This window comes from Mastomys coucha, unplaced genomic scaffold (genome assembly GCF_008632895.1).
Source record: "Mastomys coucha isolate ucsf_1 unplaced genomic scaffold, UCSF_Mcou_1 pScaffold12, whole genome shotgun sequence".
In the NCBI taxonomy this organism is placed as follows: domain Eukaryota; kingdom Metazoa; phylum Chordata; class Mammalia; order Rodentia; family Muridae; genus Mastomys; species Mastomys coucha.
In genome coordinates, this window is record NW_022196894.1 from 11261335 (window position 1) to 11279336 (window position 18002).

At 46.5% G+C, this 18002-nt stretch overlaps 1 protein-coding gene across 4 annotated transcripts in view; it reads left to right on the top strand.

Moving 5' to 3' along the window:
* The window catches only part of Abcc1 (ATP binding cassette subfamily C member 1), a 128003-nt gene that overhangs the window by 103100 nt on the left and 6901 nt on the right, over positions 1-18002 (top strand). For 3 of the 4 annotated variants that reach the window (XM_031363158.1, XM_031363161.1, XM_031363160.1), the window contains exons 19-26: positions 2044-2227; positions 9837-9918; positions 10919-11051; positions 11654-11864; positions 12831-13141; positions 15128-15327; positions 16241-16367; positions 17089-17190. In XM_031363158.1, coding sequence (XP_031219018.1) covers positions 2044-2227; positions 9837-9918; positions 10919-11051; positions 11654-11864; positions 12831-13141; positions 15128-15327; positions 16241-16367; positions 17089-17190 — 1350 coding nt within the window. The remainder of the gene's footprint in view (positions 1-2043; positions 2228-9836; positions 9919-10918; positions 11052-11653; positions 11865-12830; positions 13142-15127; positions 15328-16240; positions 16368-17088; positions 17191-18002) is intronic. The other variant, XM_031363159.1, reaches the window with a different exon arrangement.

Below are 18002 nucleotides of genomic sequence, written 5' to 3' on the forward strand. Positions count from 1 at the left end.
CTCTCTCTCTCTCTCTCTCTCCCCGCTCTAGGTCCCACCCATCCTAGGTAAAACACCCACTATGCTAATCTTTTGGGCAAGTAGAGACGTAATCTCTTGCTAATTCCTAGGAGTGGTTCAGCTGCAGTACATGACTGAGAATGAGGATTCTGCTTGACCTTGCCCTGGGATAAGTCTCCCATTCTGTAAGCTTCAATGCCCTACCCACAATGCAATTAGTCTGGGTGGGTAAATTCCAAGCCAAGGTTTGGCTAAGATGTTGGAACATTGATAAAGGTCAGAGAGCAGTGTTCAATTTTGTCTAGCCGTTAATAAATCATATCTTGGTGGGCACCTAGCACACGAGTTCGAGGACATATTTGGGCTACCTCTGAGTTGGGGTGCCAGGCGACGACAATGCAGGGGCAGGAGACTGACTTCTTTGAAGCTTTTGCCTCAAACTGCTGTCACGCAGTGTGTGTGGCACTTGGGCTTGCTTTCATGCGTTCTGTGTGTGTGCACGCACGCGCACACATGCATAGTATGTATATATTGATAAGTATACAGGTGGAAGGCAGAAGTGTGTGTGTGTGCATGCGCGCGCACGCATGCATAGTGTGTATATATTGATATCTATACAGGTGGAAGGCAGAAGTGTGTCCTTACTCAGGTACCATCACCTGGTTCTTTGGGACAAGATCTCTTACTAAACCTAGATTGATTAAAACTATGCTGACCCTCCTGTCTCTTGCCTCTGCCTTCCTGGTGGCAGGATTATAGGACTGTTCCACCATGTCTGAGTTTTTCACATGGGTTCTGGGGATCAAACTCAGATCCTTGTGTGACAAACATTTATGAACCGAGCCAGGTGCCAGCTCCCCAAAGACAAGTGTTTTATAAGGTGAGTTGTTGACCCTATATGAATTGATTGCCTCACTGGTTAAAGGACATTGCTTCCTTGTGAGGCCACCCAGGCCTTCAGTCAGGCTGTTTTGATAGGGAGGGCAGTGCTGAGGCTGAGGGTAGTGCAGAGCCTAGGGTAGGAAGATGTCTCAGTCAGCCTTAGCCAGGGAGAAAACAGGCTGTGATCCTGGGGTTTGTTTTGTTTTTTTAGAGTGATAGAGGTACATACTGGCTTTTATCTCTTAATTATAAAGTATCAATGTGTGTGTAAAAGGAATGCTATGGCTTATAAAACCCAGCAAACCCAAAGCAAGTATTTCCTACTCTTTCCCTTAGAGATGGTATGCTGTATGTATAAACTTTTAAGCTATGACCTAGGTCTTCAAGAAGAGATTGTTTGTCATCTGTTGATAGTCTGATACACGTGGCCTTTGCCCAGCATGGCAAACAAGCAGAACTGTGCAGCATAGACCAATTTTGTGATAGGTTTGAGCTGGAATGATAGGGGAAGTTCCTGTATAAAACATAAGCGTCAGAGTTAGGCATGGGGTGTTTACCCGCTAGCCCAGCACTGAGGAGGCTGAGATGGAAGAGTTAGGCTAGCCTGGCCTATATAGCAAGAACTTAACCTTAAAAGACAAGGGCTGGGGATGTAGCCTTGTGGTAGGGTGCCTGCCTAGTATGCAGAGGCTTTGAATTTAGTCCCCAGTACTGCAAACACACAATGGGCTGTCTAATTCAGGTAGTGTGGTGGCCTTACTGTCCCTTCATTCACACTCTTGGTAGTTTCTGTCTCTCTTTTTGAGTTTCCTCCCCAAATAGTCTTCCCAACTCTGCATTACCATTCTCTCTATACTCTGTCTTTCTCTTACCCCAGTACTGCTTCTGTGCCTGTGGCTCATTTTGTCTCTATCCCTAGAGACCAGGGGCTCTCTTTGTCCCCTGCTGCTTCTGCCTGATATAGGGTGGGTCCTGAGAGAGTGAGAGAGAAAGAGGGGGAGGGGGAGGAAGAGGGGGAAGGAGAGGATCTATGAATGGGGTGTGCATGTGCCCACAGCCTTTGGACCTGAACCATGCCCTGAGATACTCCTAATCTCAACAGCGCTGTGACAGTGTCTCCTCCATGGTGCTGATGGGGCCAGGTCTATGTTTTACCCATAGACACGGATCCTGGTCACCCATGGTATCAGTTACCTGCCCCAAGTGGATGTCATCATTGTCATGAGTGGCGGCAAGATCTCAGAGATGGGTTCTTATCAGGAGCTGCTAGACCGGGACGGAGCCTTCGCTGAGTTCCTGCGCACCTATGCCAACGCTGAGCAGGACCTGTCCTCAGAGGATGACAGTAAGAGAAACCCTGTCTCGAAAAACCAAAAAAAAAAAAAAGAATGGCAGGGAACTTACAGGAGGTGGCCCTGATAGCTGCTTATGGGAGGGTCTTAACCTGTGCTCTAGGGGTGCAGTTCATGAGGGTATTGGGTGAGAAGTACATCAGGCTTTTGTAGACCAATAGATAGGTCAACTTAACCTTGCAGATCAGGTAGAGAGGGTTCTTAGCACTTGACACCCAGATACATAGGGTCAAGTTTTGGTTATGTGACTTCAAGATGAGTCTCCATTCTTCCTATAAAGTACTTTCTCCTGCGGGCTTTCTGTTCTTTAATGGACAAAATGTGGATAAAAATATATTTTCTCTATTCCTAAGGGGGCTGAGTACTAGTGACAACCATAGTGCAGCTTAGGATGCATGAGGCCTAATACAGAGTGTGAACACTCATGATGGCCATGTTCCTCAGAGCTTTGTAGCCTGGAGCCCTTCCTTGAGATTGTCTGACCTGTGTCTGTCTCTACCCTCAGCCCTACCAGCAAAGAATAATGTGACAGCAGGGACAGCCTGGCATGTGCTGGCGATTAGTGTAGTCTTAAGCATCTGGGGTGTCCTGAGTGCTTGAAAGCCATACCTGTATTGCTCCTCTGACACAGAACACCACAGACCAGACCATTGCAGCCACCTCACCTGCTGTCCTGTGGTTCGGCTGTTGGCCTGAATTTTAGGTGCTAGTTGAATCTGTCCCTGCAGACCTTGTTGCTGGGAAACTTAGAAAGCAAATGCCAGGCTCCAGCAGCCTGGGTCCCTCCATCAGTGGCCGGTGAGTCAGGGACCATTTTGCAGCCTTCTCAGGTAGCTTCTTATTCTGTTAGTCACGCAGGCTCTCCTCAGAGGAACCTCTGGTTACTTATATCTTGGGAGCAGTGGCTTCAGTTGACATGCACAGAGATGATGCCAGCCAGCGTTAGCTTTGCAGCCCACAGGGATGCCTCTTTGATCTGGGCATCCTGCTTTAGTTACAGCTATTGTAAAATATCTGAAACGTGTTTGACAGCTTCCCACCTAGCTATAGCTTCTCTGGGACCTGTCTGTTATCCCACATGTCCCCAAATAAGATCTTAGGTAGATGGCCCTCAGATGGAGCTACAGGGCCACTCCCATTGTACAGTTTCCCAGAAGTAAAACTCTCATCAAAGTCAATGAATGGAGACCCTACAAGTGGCAGCCTACAGTCTCAAGGACTGGCCTGTGAGCTTGGTGTCGCTAAGAAAAAAGCTGTTTGCTGTCCACTTACCTGGCCATTTGAGCATTTATGGAACACTGACTGCATATGAAGTACTTATGCTTTCTTAGCCCATATTGTATACCCTCTACTGAAAGCCATTCCTGTGTCAGAGCTTTGAGGCTGGGAGTTGGGTATAGAGTGTGGACTGTGTTGTGCTCAGGCCTCTCTGCTTCACGTCCCTCACTTCTCTATCCATCTGATCCTCCTGCCAAATGCTGGGATTATAGGTATGCACCACCATGCCTGGCTCACAGCCACCTTTTTGTGAAGAAAGTAGTGAAGTAGAAGTTGGGCCACCTGACTGAAGTGTGACATATCTTGGGATTAGTAATCTTTCTGAAGATCCTGTCTCAGACATTGTAAGAGTCCCTGGGGATGAGGTCTTTATCTGACATTTATAAGGGGACACACACAGTTTAGGTTTAGTGACAAAAATAACATGAAAATCCCCCCTTAGTGGATCTTAAAATGTAGAAGTAGAAGACAGATTCATCAGACCACAGATTCAGCATAGGCATTGGGAGCCTAAGGAGATGCTAGGCATGGGGAGAAGGCAACTCAGAGACTATGTAGGCATACACAAAGCCTCAGGACCAGCTTGTTTTAAGAAATGAACAGGCGGCTACAGTGGTAGCTATTGAATCAGAGTAGGAGATAGGAAATGACAACAGTGAGGTGCTCACCCAGAAGGGCCTTGAATTTCAGTCTAAATTTAGTAGGGAACTCTTAGTATTTATTTTTTTAAGTGTCTTTATATGTGTGTGAATATTGGTACACTGTGTGCAGGTGCCTGCGGAGACCAGAAGGAGTTAGATCCTCTGATAATAGACAGTTGTGAGCTGCCATGTATGTGCTGAGAATAAAACCCTGGTCCTCTGCAAGATCAGCAAGTACTCCTAACCTCCAGGCCACTTCTCTTGGCCAAGTGGGGAAACTCTTGAATCCTTGGATGTCAGAGAAGAAACATCTGTTTAAGGACACAAAATGGCTGGCAGCAGGGCAGGTTTCATGCTTGGCCTGTTGTTGGGGGATTGGGACTCTTTCCATGTCAGCATTAGGGTGTTACCATTGGCTTCTACAAGTTTTTTCCCTCAGTAGGGGACAGGAATGCTGGAGGTTGAGGAAGGGTCTCTTGGATGTCTTGGAACTTTCTCTGCAGATCAGGTAGGCCTTAAACTTAAAAAGTGGTAGGATTAAAGACATGTTCCACTATGCCTAGTATATCATAGTGTTTTTTAATAGATGTCATATTAAGATGCCAGGATTATAACTTCTAATCACAGCACTTGAGCTAAGGCAGGTAGATCACTGGGAGTTGGAGACAAAAGGTTTATTGAGCTGTAATTCAAATATCAACCTTATGTCCATTGGATTTGTGTCAACATGCTGTTTGTTAACATACTGTCTTGTAGCCACAGTGGTTAACTTTAAAACATTCTAGTCATTTAAAGGAAAACCAAGAACCCCCATCCCTTGGTAGGCATTCCTGTACTCTTATCTGGTCTGCTCTGAACTTTTCATGCCTGCAGTATGGTGTTTTCTGGCTGAGTGAGTCAAGCCTCACATTCTCAAGGCTTGACTCACTCAGCCATACCTCCTTCTATGGCTGTGTAACTTTCCATTATACTGCACTGTATTATAGACTTAGAACTTGCTCATCCATGGGGGTGGGGACAGGGATTGCGTCTGCTTGGTGGCTGTTGGTAATTATTGTTCTGCTCTTCAGTGTTCTGAAAGAAAAGCTACAGTACTGTAATTCCAGCAGCTGGGAGGCTGATGGAGGACTTTGAGTTTGAGGTTAGTGTGTGCTGGAGACATAGTGAGGCTGTGTCTTGAGGGGGAGAAGCTGTGTCCTCCTTTTGCCTGTGTGATGGCCTGCATTCTTACTAGCCTTCCTATCTGATTGGAATGAGTTTTTTCCACATGTTCATGCCCTTGTGGTTGCAAAGGTCTGGTCTATTTTTCTCAGCCAGAATTTCCCTTATCTCTTAGCTCAAGTGATGAATTGTGGCAATTATCTCTGCTACTGTATTTCATGTCACCATTTCTAACTCGATGTGTAAGGGTATTCCTGAAATCCTGTTTGTGAAGGAAGTCTGTCTCTCTTCTTGCTCCCAAACCCAACTGTGAGGGCCCTTTGTACATAACATGGAGGGCTGTGTGTTTTTTAGTTGCCTTTTTTATATTTAAAAAGTAGTTCTATGTTTATTCAGTGTGTGTGTATGTATGGCACTCAAAGGACAATTTGTAGGGATTCAAACTCAGGTCTTCAGGCTTGGCAGCAAGCACTTTTATTCGCTAAACCCTCCCCTTGACCCCAGTTTCTTATTTTCTATGCGTGTCACTTTATTTGGAAGTGAAAATACCTCATTCCTAGCCCAGTGGTGGGCTCATTTCCCCAGTTCAGCCACCCAGCCTCCTGCCAGGTGTGATGTGGACTTGTCTTTGTCTCACCTAGCCCAGGCAGGAAGATCACAGGTTTGAAGACAGCCTAGGCCCCTGTTTCTTGCCCTGGGAAACCCAGAAGCTCCCCATTTCCTGGCCATCACTCTAAGCAGCAGATGCAGAGAGCACCTCCTGCAGGGCACAGTTCCCTCAGCTTCCTGTCTTCCTCTCATCTGGAGATGTTGGGAGTGATGCTGAAGGTGCTGAAATCGTACAGGTCTGTTTTGGGGCAAAAAAAGTGAGAAATCTACTATGGAACAATTGAGCTGTCCCCTCAAAGGAGGCTAGCCCACTGAACCCAGGAGGACTTCTGGAGCCTTCTTGAGAACAGGAACTATTGGTGATGCTTGGGTGCCTGCTTGAGGGCGGCAGATGAGCACAGCCAGGCAATGCATCTGTGGTGTGAGGAGGGGACAATGCCTGGCTTGTAGAGTCAGTGACCCTAAGTTAGTGCTAGGAGAGACTCCAGGGATGTTTTGTGACTTTCATGTGTTAATGTGTTCATCTTAAAAATACTGATAAAGGACTGGGGCGGTAGTTCAGTGGGCAAGCGTGTTTGTTCCAGTGAGACTCCCCATTGCCACTTGTGTATTTGTCAGAGATCCCTGTGCAAATAGAGCTATAAAAACATCTGATTAGAAGAGCCAAGCTTGTTTGCCCATTTCCCTCAGGTTTTGCAGCAAACGTTGTACATAGACTCTGAAGGCAAGATGTGGCTGCTGTGGCTCCTCCAGGCATTGGAGGATCAGTTCCGCTGGTTGTCACTTGTCAGTCAAATACATCTCTCATCAGAGGTGTGTACAAAGTGTCAGATATATTGAATAGCTCCTTTCCAGTGTTGTCCTGGTATATAAGGTGTACCAGGAACTGGGAGTAGAATGGCAGATAAAACCTAGTGTGTGTTCTAGACTCTTACAAAGAATGTCATGGTGCTACCTGCATCAGTGAGGGAGACTGAGGGACAGGGAGCAGCACCCAGAGAAAAGGTCCCACACCGCCCTGAGGAGGCGTCCAGGACACATCTGAGCTGAGTGGTCTTGTCTCCCCTTCATGTTGATCCTCATGCAGCTGACCCAGTGGAAGGATCTGTAGGTGAAGGATTCATCCACCTCCTACTGGCACTTCTGTCTTCTGTCATCTTTTCCCCAATTGCAGCTCTTTCCAGGCTCATCCCCCCCCCCCCCCCCCCCCCCCCAACCCTCAACAGTATGGGCATGGAACTCGGGGCTTTGCTTGCACTAAGCCAGTGCTCTGTGAGTTACACCTACTCTCCTTTTTCTTCTTATTACCTACGCTGGAGACCAAACCCAGACCCTGGTGCAGGTTGGGCAAAGCCTGTAATTAAGCTATACCCACAGCTCTCCTTTTCGTTTTCATGTTGAGATGTTGTCCAGACTTGCCTTGAACTTGCCATCTTTTTGACTCAGTCTCAAGAGTAGTTGGAACTGTAGGTCTGTGCACCATGTTTGACTTTGTTGCTTTCTTGATGATTAAGCATAATTGGGGCTTTTGGAGAAAGGTTCTAGTCAGGGCTTCACCCAGCCCAGGTGGGATGGGGAAACTGAAGCCTAGTTTACCCTTTCAGTCTCCTAGGTGAGCTAAGTAGAAGCACAGAGAAGGCATTGCCTATGGCTCTTAACATTTCCTCAAATCTTGTGACTTGGTGGAGTGGCAGCTGAGGAAGAAGGCCATTAGCAGCATCTGGGCTTTGGTGCTGGGATGTAAGCTTCCTGAGACAGTCACTGTTGCTAGATGCTCGGTGGGAATCTGGGATGAACTAATTGCATTTGAGGCTTTGTGGGTGACTGTGGGATGTATTTCCAGATTCAGACTTGCTTATCTCCCAGGTCAAGTGACCCTGGCCATCATACTTCTCAAAGGTCATGGTGGGAAATGCTGGGCACACAGCAGAAAGATAGGGAAAAGACAGGGTTCAAAAGCTGTTTAATACATCGCTGGGCATAAAGGATGATGCAGGTGACTTTTGGGAGTGGAGGGAGGAATGTTATGGTTTGTATATGCTGGGTCAGGAAGTGCCACTATCAGAAGGTGTGGCCCTGTTGGAGTAGGTGTGTCACTGTGGGTGTGGGCAATGACACGCTCAGCCTAGCTGCCTGGAAGCCAGTATTCTGCTAGCAGCCTTTAGATGAAGATGTAGAACTGTCAGCTCCTCCTGCACCATGCCTGCCTGGAAGCTGCTATGTTCCTGCCTTGAAGATAATGGACTGACCCTCTGAACCTGTAAGCCAGCCCCAATTAAATGTTGTCCTTATAAGAGTGGCCTTGGTAATGGTGTCTGTTTACAACAGTAAAACCCTAGCTAAGACAAGGAGTGTGCTGCAGCAAAATCTGATAGCTGTACCGGGGCCCCCACTCTCTTTTATATGCAGCAGTTGAGGTTCAGACCAAGGGCTCTTAGGCAACAAAACCTACTCAACCTATTTGACTTGTATAGCTAACCAGTCAATCAGAGACCTAGAGATGGAGTGGAACTAAGGCCTCTGTCTGCTAGGACCGAGGAATGGAGTGATGGTCATAAGGGTCTCAAGAGAGGGACTCTGGCAAGCACTGCCTGGGCAAGAGAACACTGGGTAACAGGGAGAGGTGAGCAAGATCTCAGATTCCCTCTTGCACAGTTGAGCCCCAAGAGGATCCAGGTGGACTAATAGCTCATGGAGAAAGAGCCACTACAGAAATTTCTCTGGAGCCACTGAGGCAGAGGCAGAAAGGATAGGGGGTGCACTGTGCATGATTGTACGTGCTTATGTCTGGGAAGTCTTGCTTATTATCTTTCACCCTAGTAACATGGCTGTTTTGGGGTTTGTGGCTTTCAAAAAACCAAAAAAAGCAAGAAGCAGTGGCTGGGTTATGGAGATAAAAGTGAGTCTGCCTTAAAAGCATGAGGACCTGCTTCTGATTCCCAGGACCCATGTAAAACATCAGGTATGGTGTGTGCTTATAAACTCAGCACTAGCCAAGTGGAGATAGGCAGATCCTGAGTCTCGCTGGCCAGACAGTCTGCCTAGTCACTGACCCCAGGATGGGGGAGACCCTGTCTCAGAATTCAAAATGGAGAGACCTGAGAAACAGGACTGAGATGTTGTAACCTCTGTCCATGTGCATACACACAGAAATGTGTTGGTGTATTTTTAAAATTATTTTCTTGGGTTCTAATACCTTTACCTCCCAACCCTTATTTTACTCTAATTTCTTCCAAACCCCTCAACATTAAGTAGGAGAGAAAGAGGACCTAGACCTCTATAGGCTACTTCCTGCTCATTAGGAGCAAATTCAGTCTTTGTCGCCAGAATATCTACTAGTTTCCCAAACCAGCACTTTAGCAATCCATCAATAGCAAATATAACAACAGTGGGGCGTGTGTGTGTGGGGGGGGTTAGGGGTGTGGCAGTGGTGACAACAGCAATTATTGCCTTCTTAGGAGCCCCTCCCGCCCCTCTTGGAGCTTTAGCATTTATTCCCTCTCCAGAGCCCCCAGAATTAAACTATCTGCATCTGGCAAAAGTCATGCCCCTCCTAGAGCAAAAGGCAATCATAGTTAATGGCTGTGGACAAACTGAAGCAGCCCCATATCCCACACCAAGGATTAAAACAAAAATGTATCCATAGAACATAATTGGGTCTTTAAAGAAGCCAAACCTCTTTCTACAGACATGTATGCTCACGAGATAACATACTAAACAGTCAGTAGTAGAGCCTTGCACCTCCCTGGGGTCCTGAGATTTGGATGGATCTCAGCACAATAGGATTTTGTCTTCCTAAGCTCCCTGGTAGAGTTGCAGTTGTCTCTTCTGGAAATGACTGGGTTCCTGGCCTTTTGTTTTTCCTTGCCCAGCTCTTGATGCCACATTCTTCCCTCTGCCTGTCTTCTGCCAGGTGTCAGTGGTTCAGGGAAGGAGTCAAAGCTGGTGGAAAATGGGATGCTGGTGACAGACACAGTAGGGAAGCACCTACAGAGGTAAGCACGGTGTGTGTGTGTGTGTGTGTGTGTGTGTGTGTGTGCACATGCCTAGTCCTGAGTTGTTCCTTCCCCAGTGAGATCTGAGAAGGGACAGGTGGCCTTTCACTCTACCCACTATAGCTCCCAGGAATTTGGAATTCCTGTACACCCTACCTGCCTCACCATCCTTCAAGAGCCTTCCCAGAAAGGACCAGCACTGACCTATAACTCATACAGGCCTGCTCTTGAATTATTTGTTCCTACTTTTGAAACTTGCCCCTCACTCCCATATGATTTGTGTCTTTCTTTAGGTAGCGGATACAGGGTCTGACGTGTTGGGTTTTGTGAGCTGGCATATGGTCACAGACAGCCACTCTAATGGTGATACTACTTTCGGAACTAGGCATATTTGTTGGCCTACAGTCTCCTGGGTTCTAGCTTGCTGCTAGCCTGTTCTGATTCACATCAAACAGACAGAGGCTTACCATTTCTGCAGCTCTGGAGGTGCCCAGCTCAGACTTCAGCCAGTGCTCAGAAGCTCTGAGCCGGTGACCTAAGCTCTAATATGCTGCTTTCAGAAGACTGCTTTGGTTTAGTTTGAGGTTTATTTTATTTTATTTATTTGTTTGTTTGTTTTTTTGAGGCAGGGTCTTATGTATCTCAAGCTGGCCTTGGACTGGATAGATAACTAAGGATGAATTTGAATGCCCAATCCTCTTGCTTCTATCTCCTTGATGCTGGAATTACAGGTGTGGTACCACTGTGCCTACTTTATCCAGTGCTAAGAGTTTGAACCCAGAGCTTCATGCATTCTGCCAACTGAGCTACATCTCCAGTTCCCAAATAATTTCTTTACATGAAAGATTGTACCCATACCTTCACACACACCACAGTGGCTCCCATTCGTGACATACACATTCCTTTCCCTGAAAACACAGGAGCGTGTGTGTGTGGGGGGGAGGGGGTGCTTGCACTCCCTGCAGTTCTTTGACTGGCACCCTACTCTCCTTGGTAACAGGCACCTCAGCCACTCTTCTTCCCACAGTGGGGATACGAGCCAGCAGCACAGCAGCACAGCAGAACTACAGAAGGCTGGAGCTAAGGAGGAGACGTGGAAACTGATGGAAGCAGACAAAGCCCAGACAGGGCAGGTGAGTGAGGCACAGTGCGCAAGCATTTGCTTGGTCTGTGTGTCTCAACAGCAAGCCTCTCAGGGCCTAGGGACACAGACACTAAGTGACTTTTGCTGGAGTTGGGATCTGAGTTGCTAAATCCATATTGGTACTTCAGTCTCATGACTACCTGGTTGTGAGCAGCCTGGACGATTGAATGAAACTATCCAGGACACAGGGCAGCTGCAACCACCTCTGCATTTTTGTCACTTCCCCAAATGTGTTGAGCTCTCTCACACCTCAGGGCCTTTACACCTGGAGGATTACTCCTTCCCTGCCTATTTTCCATTCACAGCTGGTAAACTCTTCAACATCATTTCCTCAGGGAAAAACCTCCCAGTACCTCCTCACCTGGGCCCTTGCTTGGTGTTTTGTGCTTACATGTTTCAGGGCATTGCCCTGTTCAGGTACTTGACTGGAAGCTCTGTGGGAGGCAGAAAGCCTGGCTTTGCCACTGCTGGTTGATATTATTGACTAATGGAGTGGTAGGGTCTTGAGGGTCTGGGAACAGGAGGGAGGGCTGGGCTGTGAGGAGTCACGCAGGAATAGCTAACCTTATGCTAATACTCTATGGGTATTAGGTGCAGCTGTCAGTGTACTGGAACTACATGAAGGCCATTGGTCTCTTCATCTCCTTCTTGAGTATCTTCCTTTTCCTGTGCAACCATGTATCTGCACTGGCCTCTAACTATTGGCTGAGCCTCTGGACAGATGACCATCCTATTGTCAATGGGACTCAGGAGAACAGGAATTTTCGACTGAGTGTCTATGGGGCCTTGGGCATCTTGCAAGGTATGTCTGAGATTGCTTCATTCTTAATTTCATAACTGAGTTTCCAAGTCCTCAGGGAATTTACATCCCCAAACTGAGCCAGACCGGATGGATAGAACCTATCACAAGGTAGACCCTGAAATGCTTGCTGAATTCATGCCTACCCTCTCTCTCTCCCAGTCCTTTCTTCAAAGAGCCCCACAGCTCAAGCCACATGGCTAATTGCTGATTGAGCTGGCATTAAGTGAAACAGCCCAGAGTGTGTGATCTTGTTGTAGGTCTGTGTGCTCATAAAACTGCTCTGTATACACGCCCTTTCCCTATCCTTGATTTACTTGTGTGGGCAGTAAGTGAGTCTTCTCACTTCATGTGCATCTCCTATATCCAGGCATGCCGCTGGGAAAGCACTTAGTACTTACTGGCTGTGACTCGGAACTGAGTGTCCGCATTTTACAGATGAGGTGACATGTCAGGGACAGCTGACAAGGTTGGCAACACCAGATCCATAGCCCCACCTTTCCCTTGTTCCTGGTTAAAGAGGCTCAGATAGAAGTCCCAGAAAGAATTCTGTAGACTATGGAGTGTGGGCTGTTTGGAGGGACCACAGATGTTGCCTGTGGTAACAAGGCGACAAGCCCTCAGAAGATCAGGTGTGATGCCTTGAGTTTCTCTATCTATAACACCCCCAACCCCCACAGAGCTAGGAACTGCTGCAGTGTTTATATTATATTTGAGAAAAAGCAAAGAACAGAGAGGATATGGCATTTTCCCAGGTTCATATAACATCAGCATCTGCTATTATAGCTATGTTGCCTGGTACAGTAACTGCTAGCCATGGGAAATGATTTGAATTTTAGTTCATTAAAATTAAAGGAAAATTCAGTTTTTCAGAAACCCCACTACTGTCACTGGCTTGCTGAGACACTTAAGGCCAGCCTACAGATCACTCTCCTACATCTCACACTTACATCTCTATTGCTATCGTAGGTATGGCAGTATTTGGCTACTCCATGGCTGTGTCCATTGGGGGCATCTTTGCCTCCCGTCACTTGCACCTGGACCTGCTACACAATGTTCTGCGATCACCTATGAGTTTCTTCGAGCGTACACCCAGTGGGAACCTAGTGAACAGATTCTCCAAGGAGCTGGACACAGTGGACTCCATGATCCCGCAAGTCATCAAGATGTTTATGGGTTCACTTTTTAGTGTCATTGGAGCTGTTATCGTCATCCTGCTGGCCACGCCTATTGCCGCAGTCATCATCCCACCACTGGGTCTGGTTTACTTCTTTGTTCAGGTGAGCCTCAGATGCTCCCTTGTCTACCTATCTATTGGAGGACTGGCGAGAATGTGACGATGACACTCAAGGTCTGCGCTTGTCTGTTGTGAATACTTAAGTGGGCTGCAGTAGCTAGGTGTGCTCTCTTTCATCGGTGTTACTCTTTTGAGCTGTATAGTAGGGGGAAAGCTCACAGCTATCAAGGCAGTTGTTACTAGACTGAAATACTAAATTCTACAGTGAAGACATGAGAAACAGCAGCCTCATTAGGAGGCTGGATGTTGATGCTCACAGCAGACTAAGATGCAGCGTGTTTTGAGACTCGTGTAGTCCTATGAGTCAGTCAATCCACCAGGTTATTCTTGCTGCAACTAATACCTTACTTTTTGTTTAGATCTCCTTTGCTGTCTTCACATAAATCTTCAATCTTTAAATTGGTCTTATGGTCCAAAGTGCTTATCATATCTGTTATATGTGTAGCTCACATCCTGAGATTAACAGAAGGGAACAGAAAAGGGACTGATGGCCACTGGATCAGAATTTAAGTCATCCAGTCATCAAGCACAGTTATGTGACCACTGCTATTTGCAAGGGAAGACAGGGAGCATTTTGGTTTTCAGCTACCAGTTTCCACCAGGAGAAGGGCAGCTGTTCTGGTTCATGCCTTGTCTCCTCTGTAGAAACCACTTTTTTTTGCATATGTGTACTTTCTTGGGTCATGTCTGTGTTGTTTACATACTCAAGCAACAGGTGAATCGGTGGAGACTCAGCTGGTGAGCCAAGAGTAGGACCCTGGGTGTGTGGTTTTGAGGCGCATACTCAGAGCCTTAGCTGAAGCATAGTCATTTATAGGGTTGGGTGTTGAGATTGTTGTGGAATGCTGGCAGTGTAAACACCTGTTGACACCTGTTTATCTTTCCAGCACTCAGGGAGCTGAGGCAGGAGGGTGGAGAGTTCAAAGCTACATAGCAAGACATTGTCTCAAAAACAAAACAAAAAAATTAAAAATATCAAGTAGTGGGTTTTTGTCATGTGGGGTCTGGGGACTTTGGTACTGCCATCCCATACCTGGGCCCCAACACACAGCAGGTTAATGATATTGCCATAAAGAAAGATCAAATTGTAGGGAAAAAGTCCATTTCCTGTACCTCTCTGGTAGCTGCTTTAAATCATTGCCAGCTGTTTACTAGAATATCTTGACTGCTTTTACCAAAATGTGGTAAATGGCCTCATGGCTGCCTGGAAAGCTTCCTGAAGGCTCTAGTTCAGAACAGGCACAGTGTAGTACTAGAACTAGAAATGGTGTGACCTCAGGGCCCCACGGAGGAGAAGATGCATTAACCTTGCGAACACGAAGACTTATGTTTGATCCCTAGAAAAAAACCAAGCCTGGGCCATCCAGATGCTGCCAAGCCCAACGACCAAGCAGGGCTCACATGGTAGAAAATGAGAACTGGCTTTCTCAAATTGCCTCTGACCTCCATGCATACTGTATAGCATGAATGCATCTTGCTCTGCCTTCCAAAATAAATTAGTGTAAATTAAAAAAAAAAAAATTAAAGGCAGATAAAGTGTGTTTATAATCCAGTGCTGGAGAGGCAAGGACAGAAAGACCCTTGGGTTTCATGAGCCAGACAGTCTAGCAAATCAGTGAGTGCTAGGTTCAGTGTGAGAGCCTACCTCAGAAACCAAGGTGGAAAGGAGTTCAAGGAAGATGCCTCTATGCACAGTAACGTGCAGACACAGACATGAGTAGCTTGTGGCACAGTTGTGGATATTAAAGAACAATATTGGTAGTGTCTCCACCTAAACACAAGAAAGAGCATTGCTTGGGTTTATAGGTGGCAGACAGGATACCCTAATGTCACTGACATTACTATCCTACAGATTACCAGGTATCTTCAGAGTTTTGGTCTCTGGAGGTTATGAGCCATATTTAGTTTCTCTCAGTATACCCCAGGAGGATGGGATGAGGGATCAGCACTGATTATGTCTCTCCCACAGAGGTTCTATGTGGCCTCTTCTCGACAGCTGAAACGCCTGGAGTCTGTCAGCCGTTCTCCTGTGTACTCGCACTTCAATGAGACCTTGCTGGGGGTCAGTGTCATTCGTGCCTTTGAAGAGCAGGAGCGCTTCATTCGCCAGAGTGACCTGAAAGTAGATGAGAACCAGAAGGCCTACTACCCCAGCATTGTGGCCAACAGGTGGGTGTAGTGGTTAGTAAAATAGAGGAAACTAGCTGAGTGTCCAGTCCCTCAGCTTCCATATTTTTCTGGGAGAGAAATAGAAACATAAGGGTCATCAAAGTATCATGGTGACACATGACTGCAGAAAGATTACCATGAATTTGAAGTAGCCTTGATTACCTAGCAAATTGCAGGCCAGCTAGGCTATAGAATGAGGCCTTATCTCCAAAATAAAGCTATCTAGGATCTGGAAAGATAGCTTGGTGGCTAAAATTGCTTACTGTGCAAGTATGAGAATCCACATTTGAGGTGCAGATGGGAGTGGTCTCAAGAGCTCAGTGTCCAACCTTGGAATAAGCACTTTGTTTCTTCTTCATGTTGAGGTCCATCTCTTGCCAAGGGACTGATTTTATTTATTTATCCTTATTGTTAATATTATTTTGTGGTGGTTACTCTCAAGACCAGGGCCTTATGCATGCCAGGCCAGTGATACACCACTGAGCTCTGCCCCTGTCCCAAGATACTTTTTTTTGCAAATAGTAATGCCTTTTACAGTTCATGACATCTTAGGAATCTCCAGGGAATTATTTTTTGATTTTAATGATTTCTTAAGAAAAAGTCCGTCTTCCTAAAGAAAAAATTGAGGTTCCAGGGTGAGGATTGTTTCTGGAGAATTTTATTTTAGTTCCTGGACAAGCCATACTCGTGAAGAGTTGTTGACTTCAAATCCCATGGGCCCTTTGTGTGCTCTCTTGCCTCCATCCAGTTCTTACATCCTGGATTCATAGTACCCACAAGGTCTTTCTCTAGAAGTGCTGGGGACTTAGCTCAGCTAGCAGAAGGGCCCAGCTCTGCCTGTGAGCTTGAATCTGGGCATCTGGCTGTCTGATACAGTCCTATATATAAATCTCCTTTCTGTATCTCCATATAGGTGGCTTGCTGTGCGCCTCGAGTGTGTGGGCAACTGCATTGTGCTATTTGCTGCCCTCTTCGCAGTCATCTCCCGGCACAGCCTCAGTGCTGGCTTGGTGGGCCTCTCTGTGTCTTACTCACTTCAGGTAAGTGACTCTTTCTTGGGCTGATTGGTGTCCTCATGGCAACCAGATTTTGAGTTCCTGGACCTTGGCTTTGGGTATCTGCAGGGTGGGGAAAGTTTAAATGCGTAGAGCCTGGTGACTACAGCATGGGAATTCTGACACATAGCCTACAGTTTTCATCAGTTGCAAAAGATTCTTGGTGACTTGATGCTTTCAAAGCTATGAATTTCCTTCTGAGTACTGTGTTAGTTGCATCTTCTGATGTTGGTGCTGGCTTAGAACTTAGCATAATTCTCCTGCTTCATTCTCTGGAGCACCATCACATGAAAATCACCTGGTTCCAAAATATTTTTGTTTCCCAAATGGCTTCTCTGTCTACCTTTCCCTTCCCTCCCTTCCTTCTAGGAGAGCGTGCCACAGTGCACATGTGGAGGTCATAGAAACACTCTGCAGTGTCAGTTCTCTTGCATCTTTACTGTTCTGGAGGTAGACCTCAGGGCACCTGGCTTGCTCAGCAAGTACTTTACCCACAGAGTTATCTCATAGCACCTGACTTCTTTCTGATAACTTGTGTCACCTTGGAAGGTGTGATTCCTAAGAGGTATATAGTGTCCACTCTGGGTAATGGCTCTTTGTGGCCTACTCATTTCTGTGTTTGTTTGAATGATATCATGATGCATAATTAATGAAAATGAAGCCACACTTCCCCTAAGAAACCCCACATGGCTCTTTTCACTGGCAGATAACTGCATACTTGAACTGGCTGGTTCGAATGTCCTCTGAGATGGAGACCAACATTGTGGCAGTGGAGAGACTGAAGGAGTATTCTGAAACAGAGAAGGAGGTAAGACAGAACATCGGCCTGGTCCCTTGGTTTTGACTTTCAGATACCTCATCTGTGTCCTCTACATACTTGGAGGGTGAGCTGAGTGCCTTCCAGGACCTCTTGGGATTGTTCTGGGTTTTTTTGGTTTTTTTTTTTTTTTTTTTTTTTTTTTTTTTTTTTTTTTTTTTTTTTTTTGAGACAGGGTTTCTCTGTGTAGCCTTGGCTGTCCTGGAACTCACTCTGTAGACCAGGCTGGCTTCGAACTCAGATATCCGCCTGCCTCTGCCTCCCAACTGCTGGGATTAAAGGCATACGCCACCACCATCCGGTGGGGATTGTTCTGTTTTAACACTTGCTTAGAAATACTTTGTTTTAGAGGAAGAAAATTGTCCACATGTCCTGTTTTTCCCAAGATACAAGTGTCCATATATATGTGATCCTAAGGTGGGCTGTACCACTTACTAAGGAACCTTCCCCATGTCACTCCTGTCTTCAGTGATGTCACAGAGAAAGTCCTAATGCCCATTGCTGCTTGAGGCTTATGACTTTCTTATTAATTAATATGACTTCCTCACAAAAACCTGCAACATTCTCTCTCATAGCCTTCATAGGCAGCTCTTCCTGCCAGAGCTGTCTGCTATTTGCTCTGGGGTTTCCAGGGGCTCGAGACAGGGTTTCTCTGTGTAGCCCTGGCTGTCCTGGAACTCACTCTGTAGACCAGGCTGGCCTCGAACTCAGAAATCTGCCTGCCTCTGCCTCCCAAGTGCTGGGATTAAAGGCGTGCGCCACCACAGCCCGGTTACAGGGGCTCTTGTTATGGAGAATTAAAC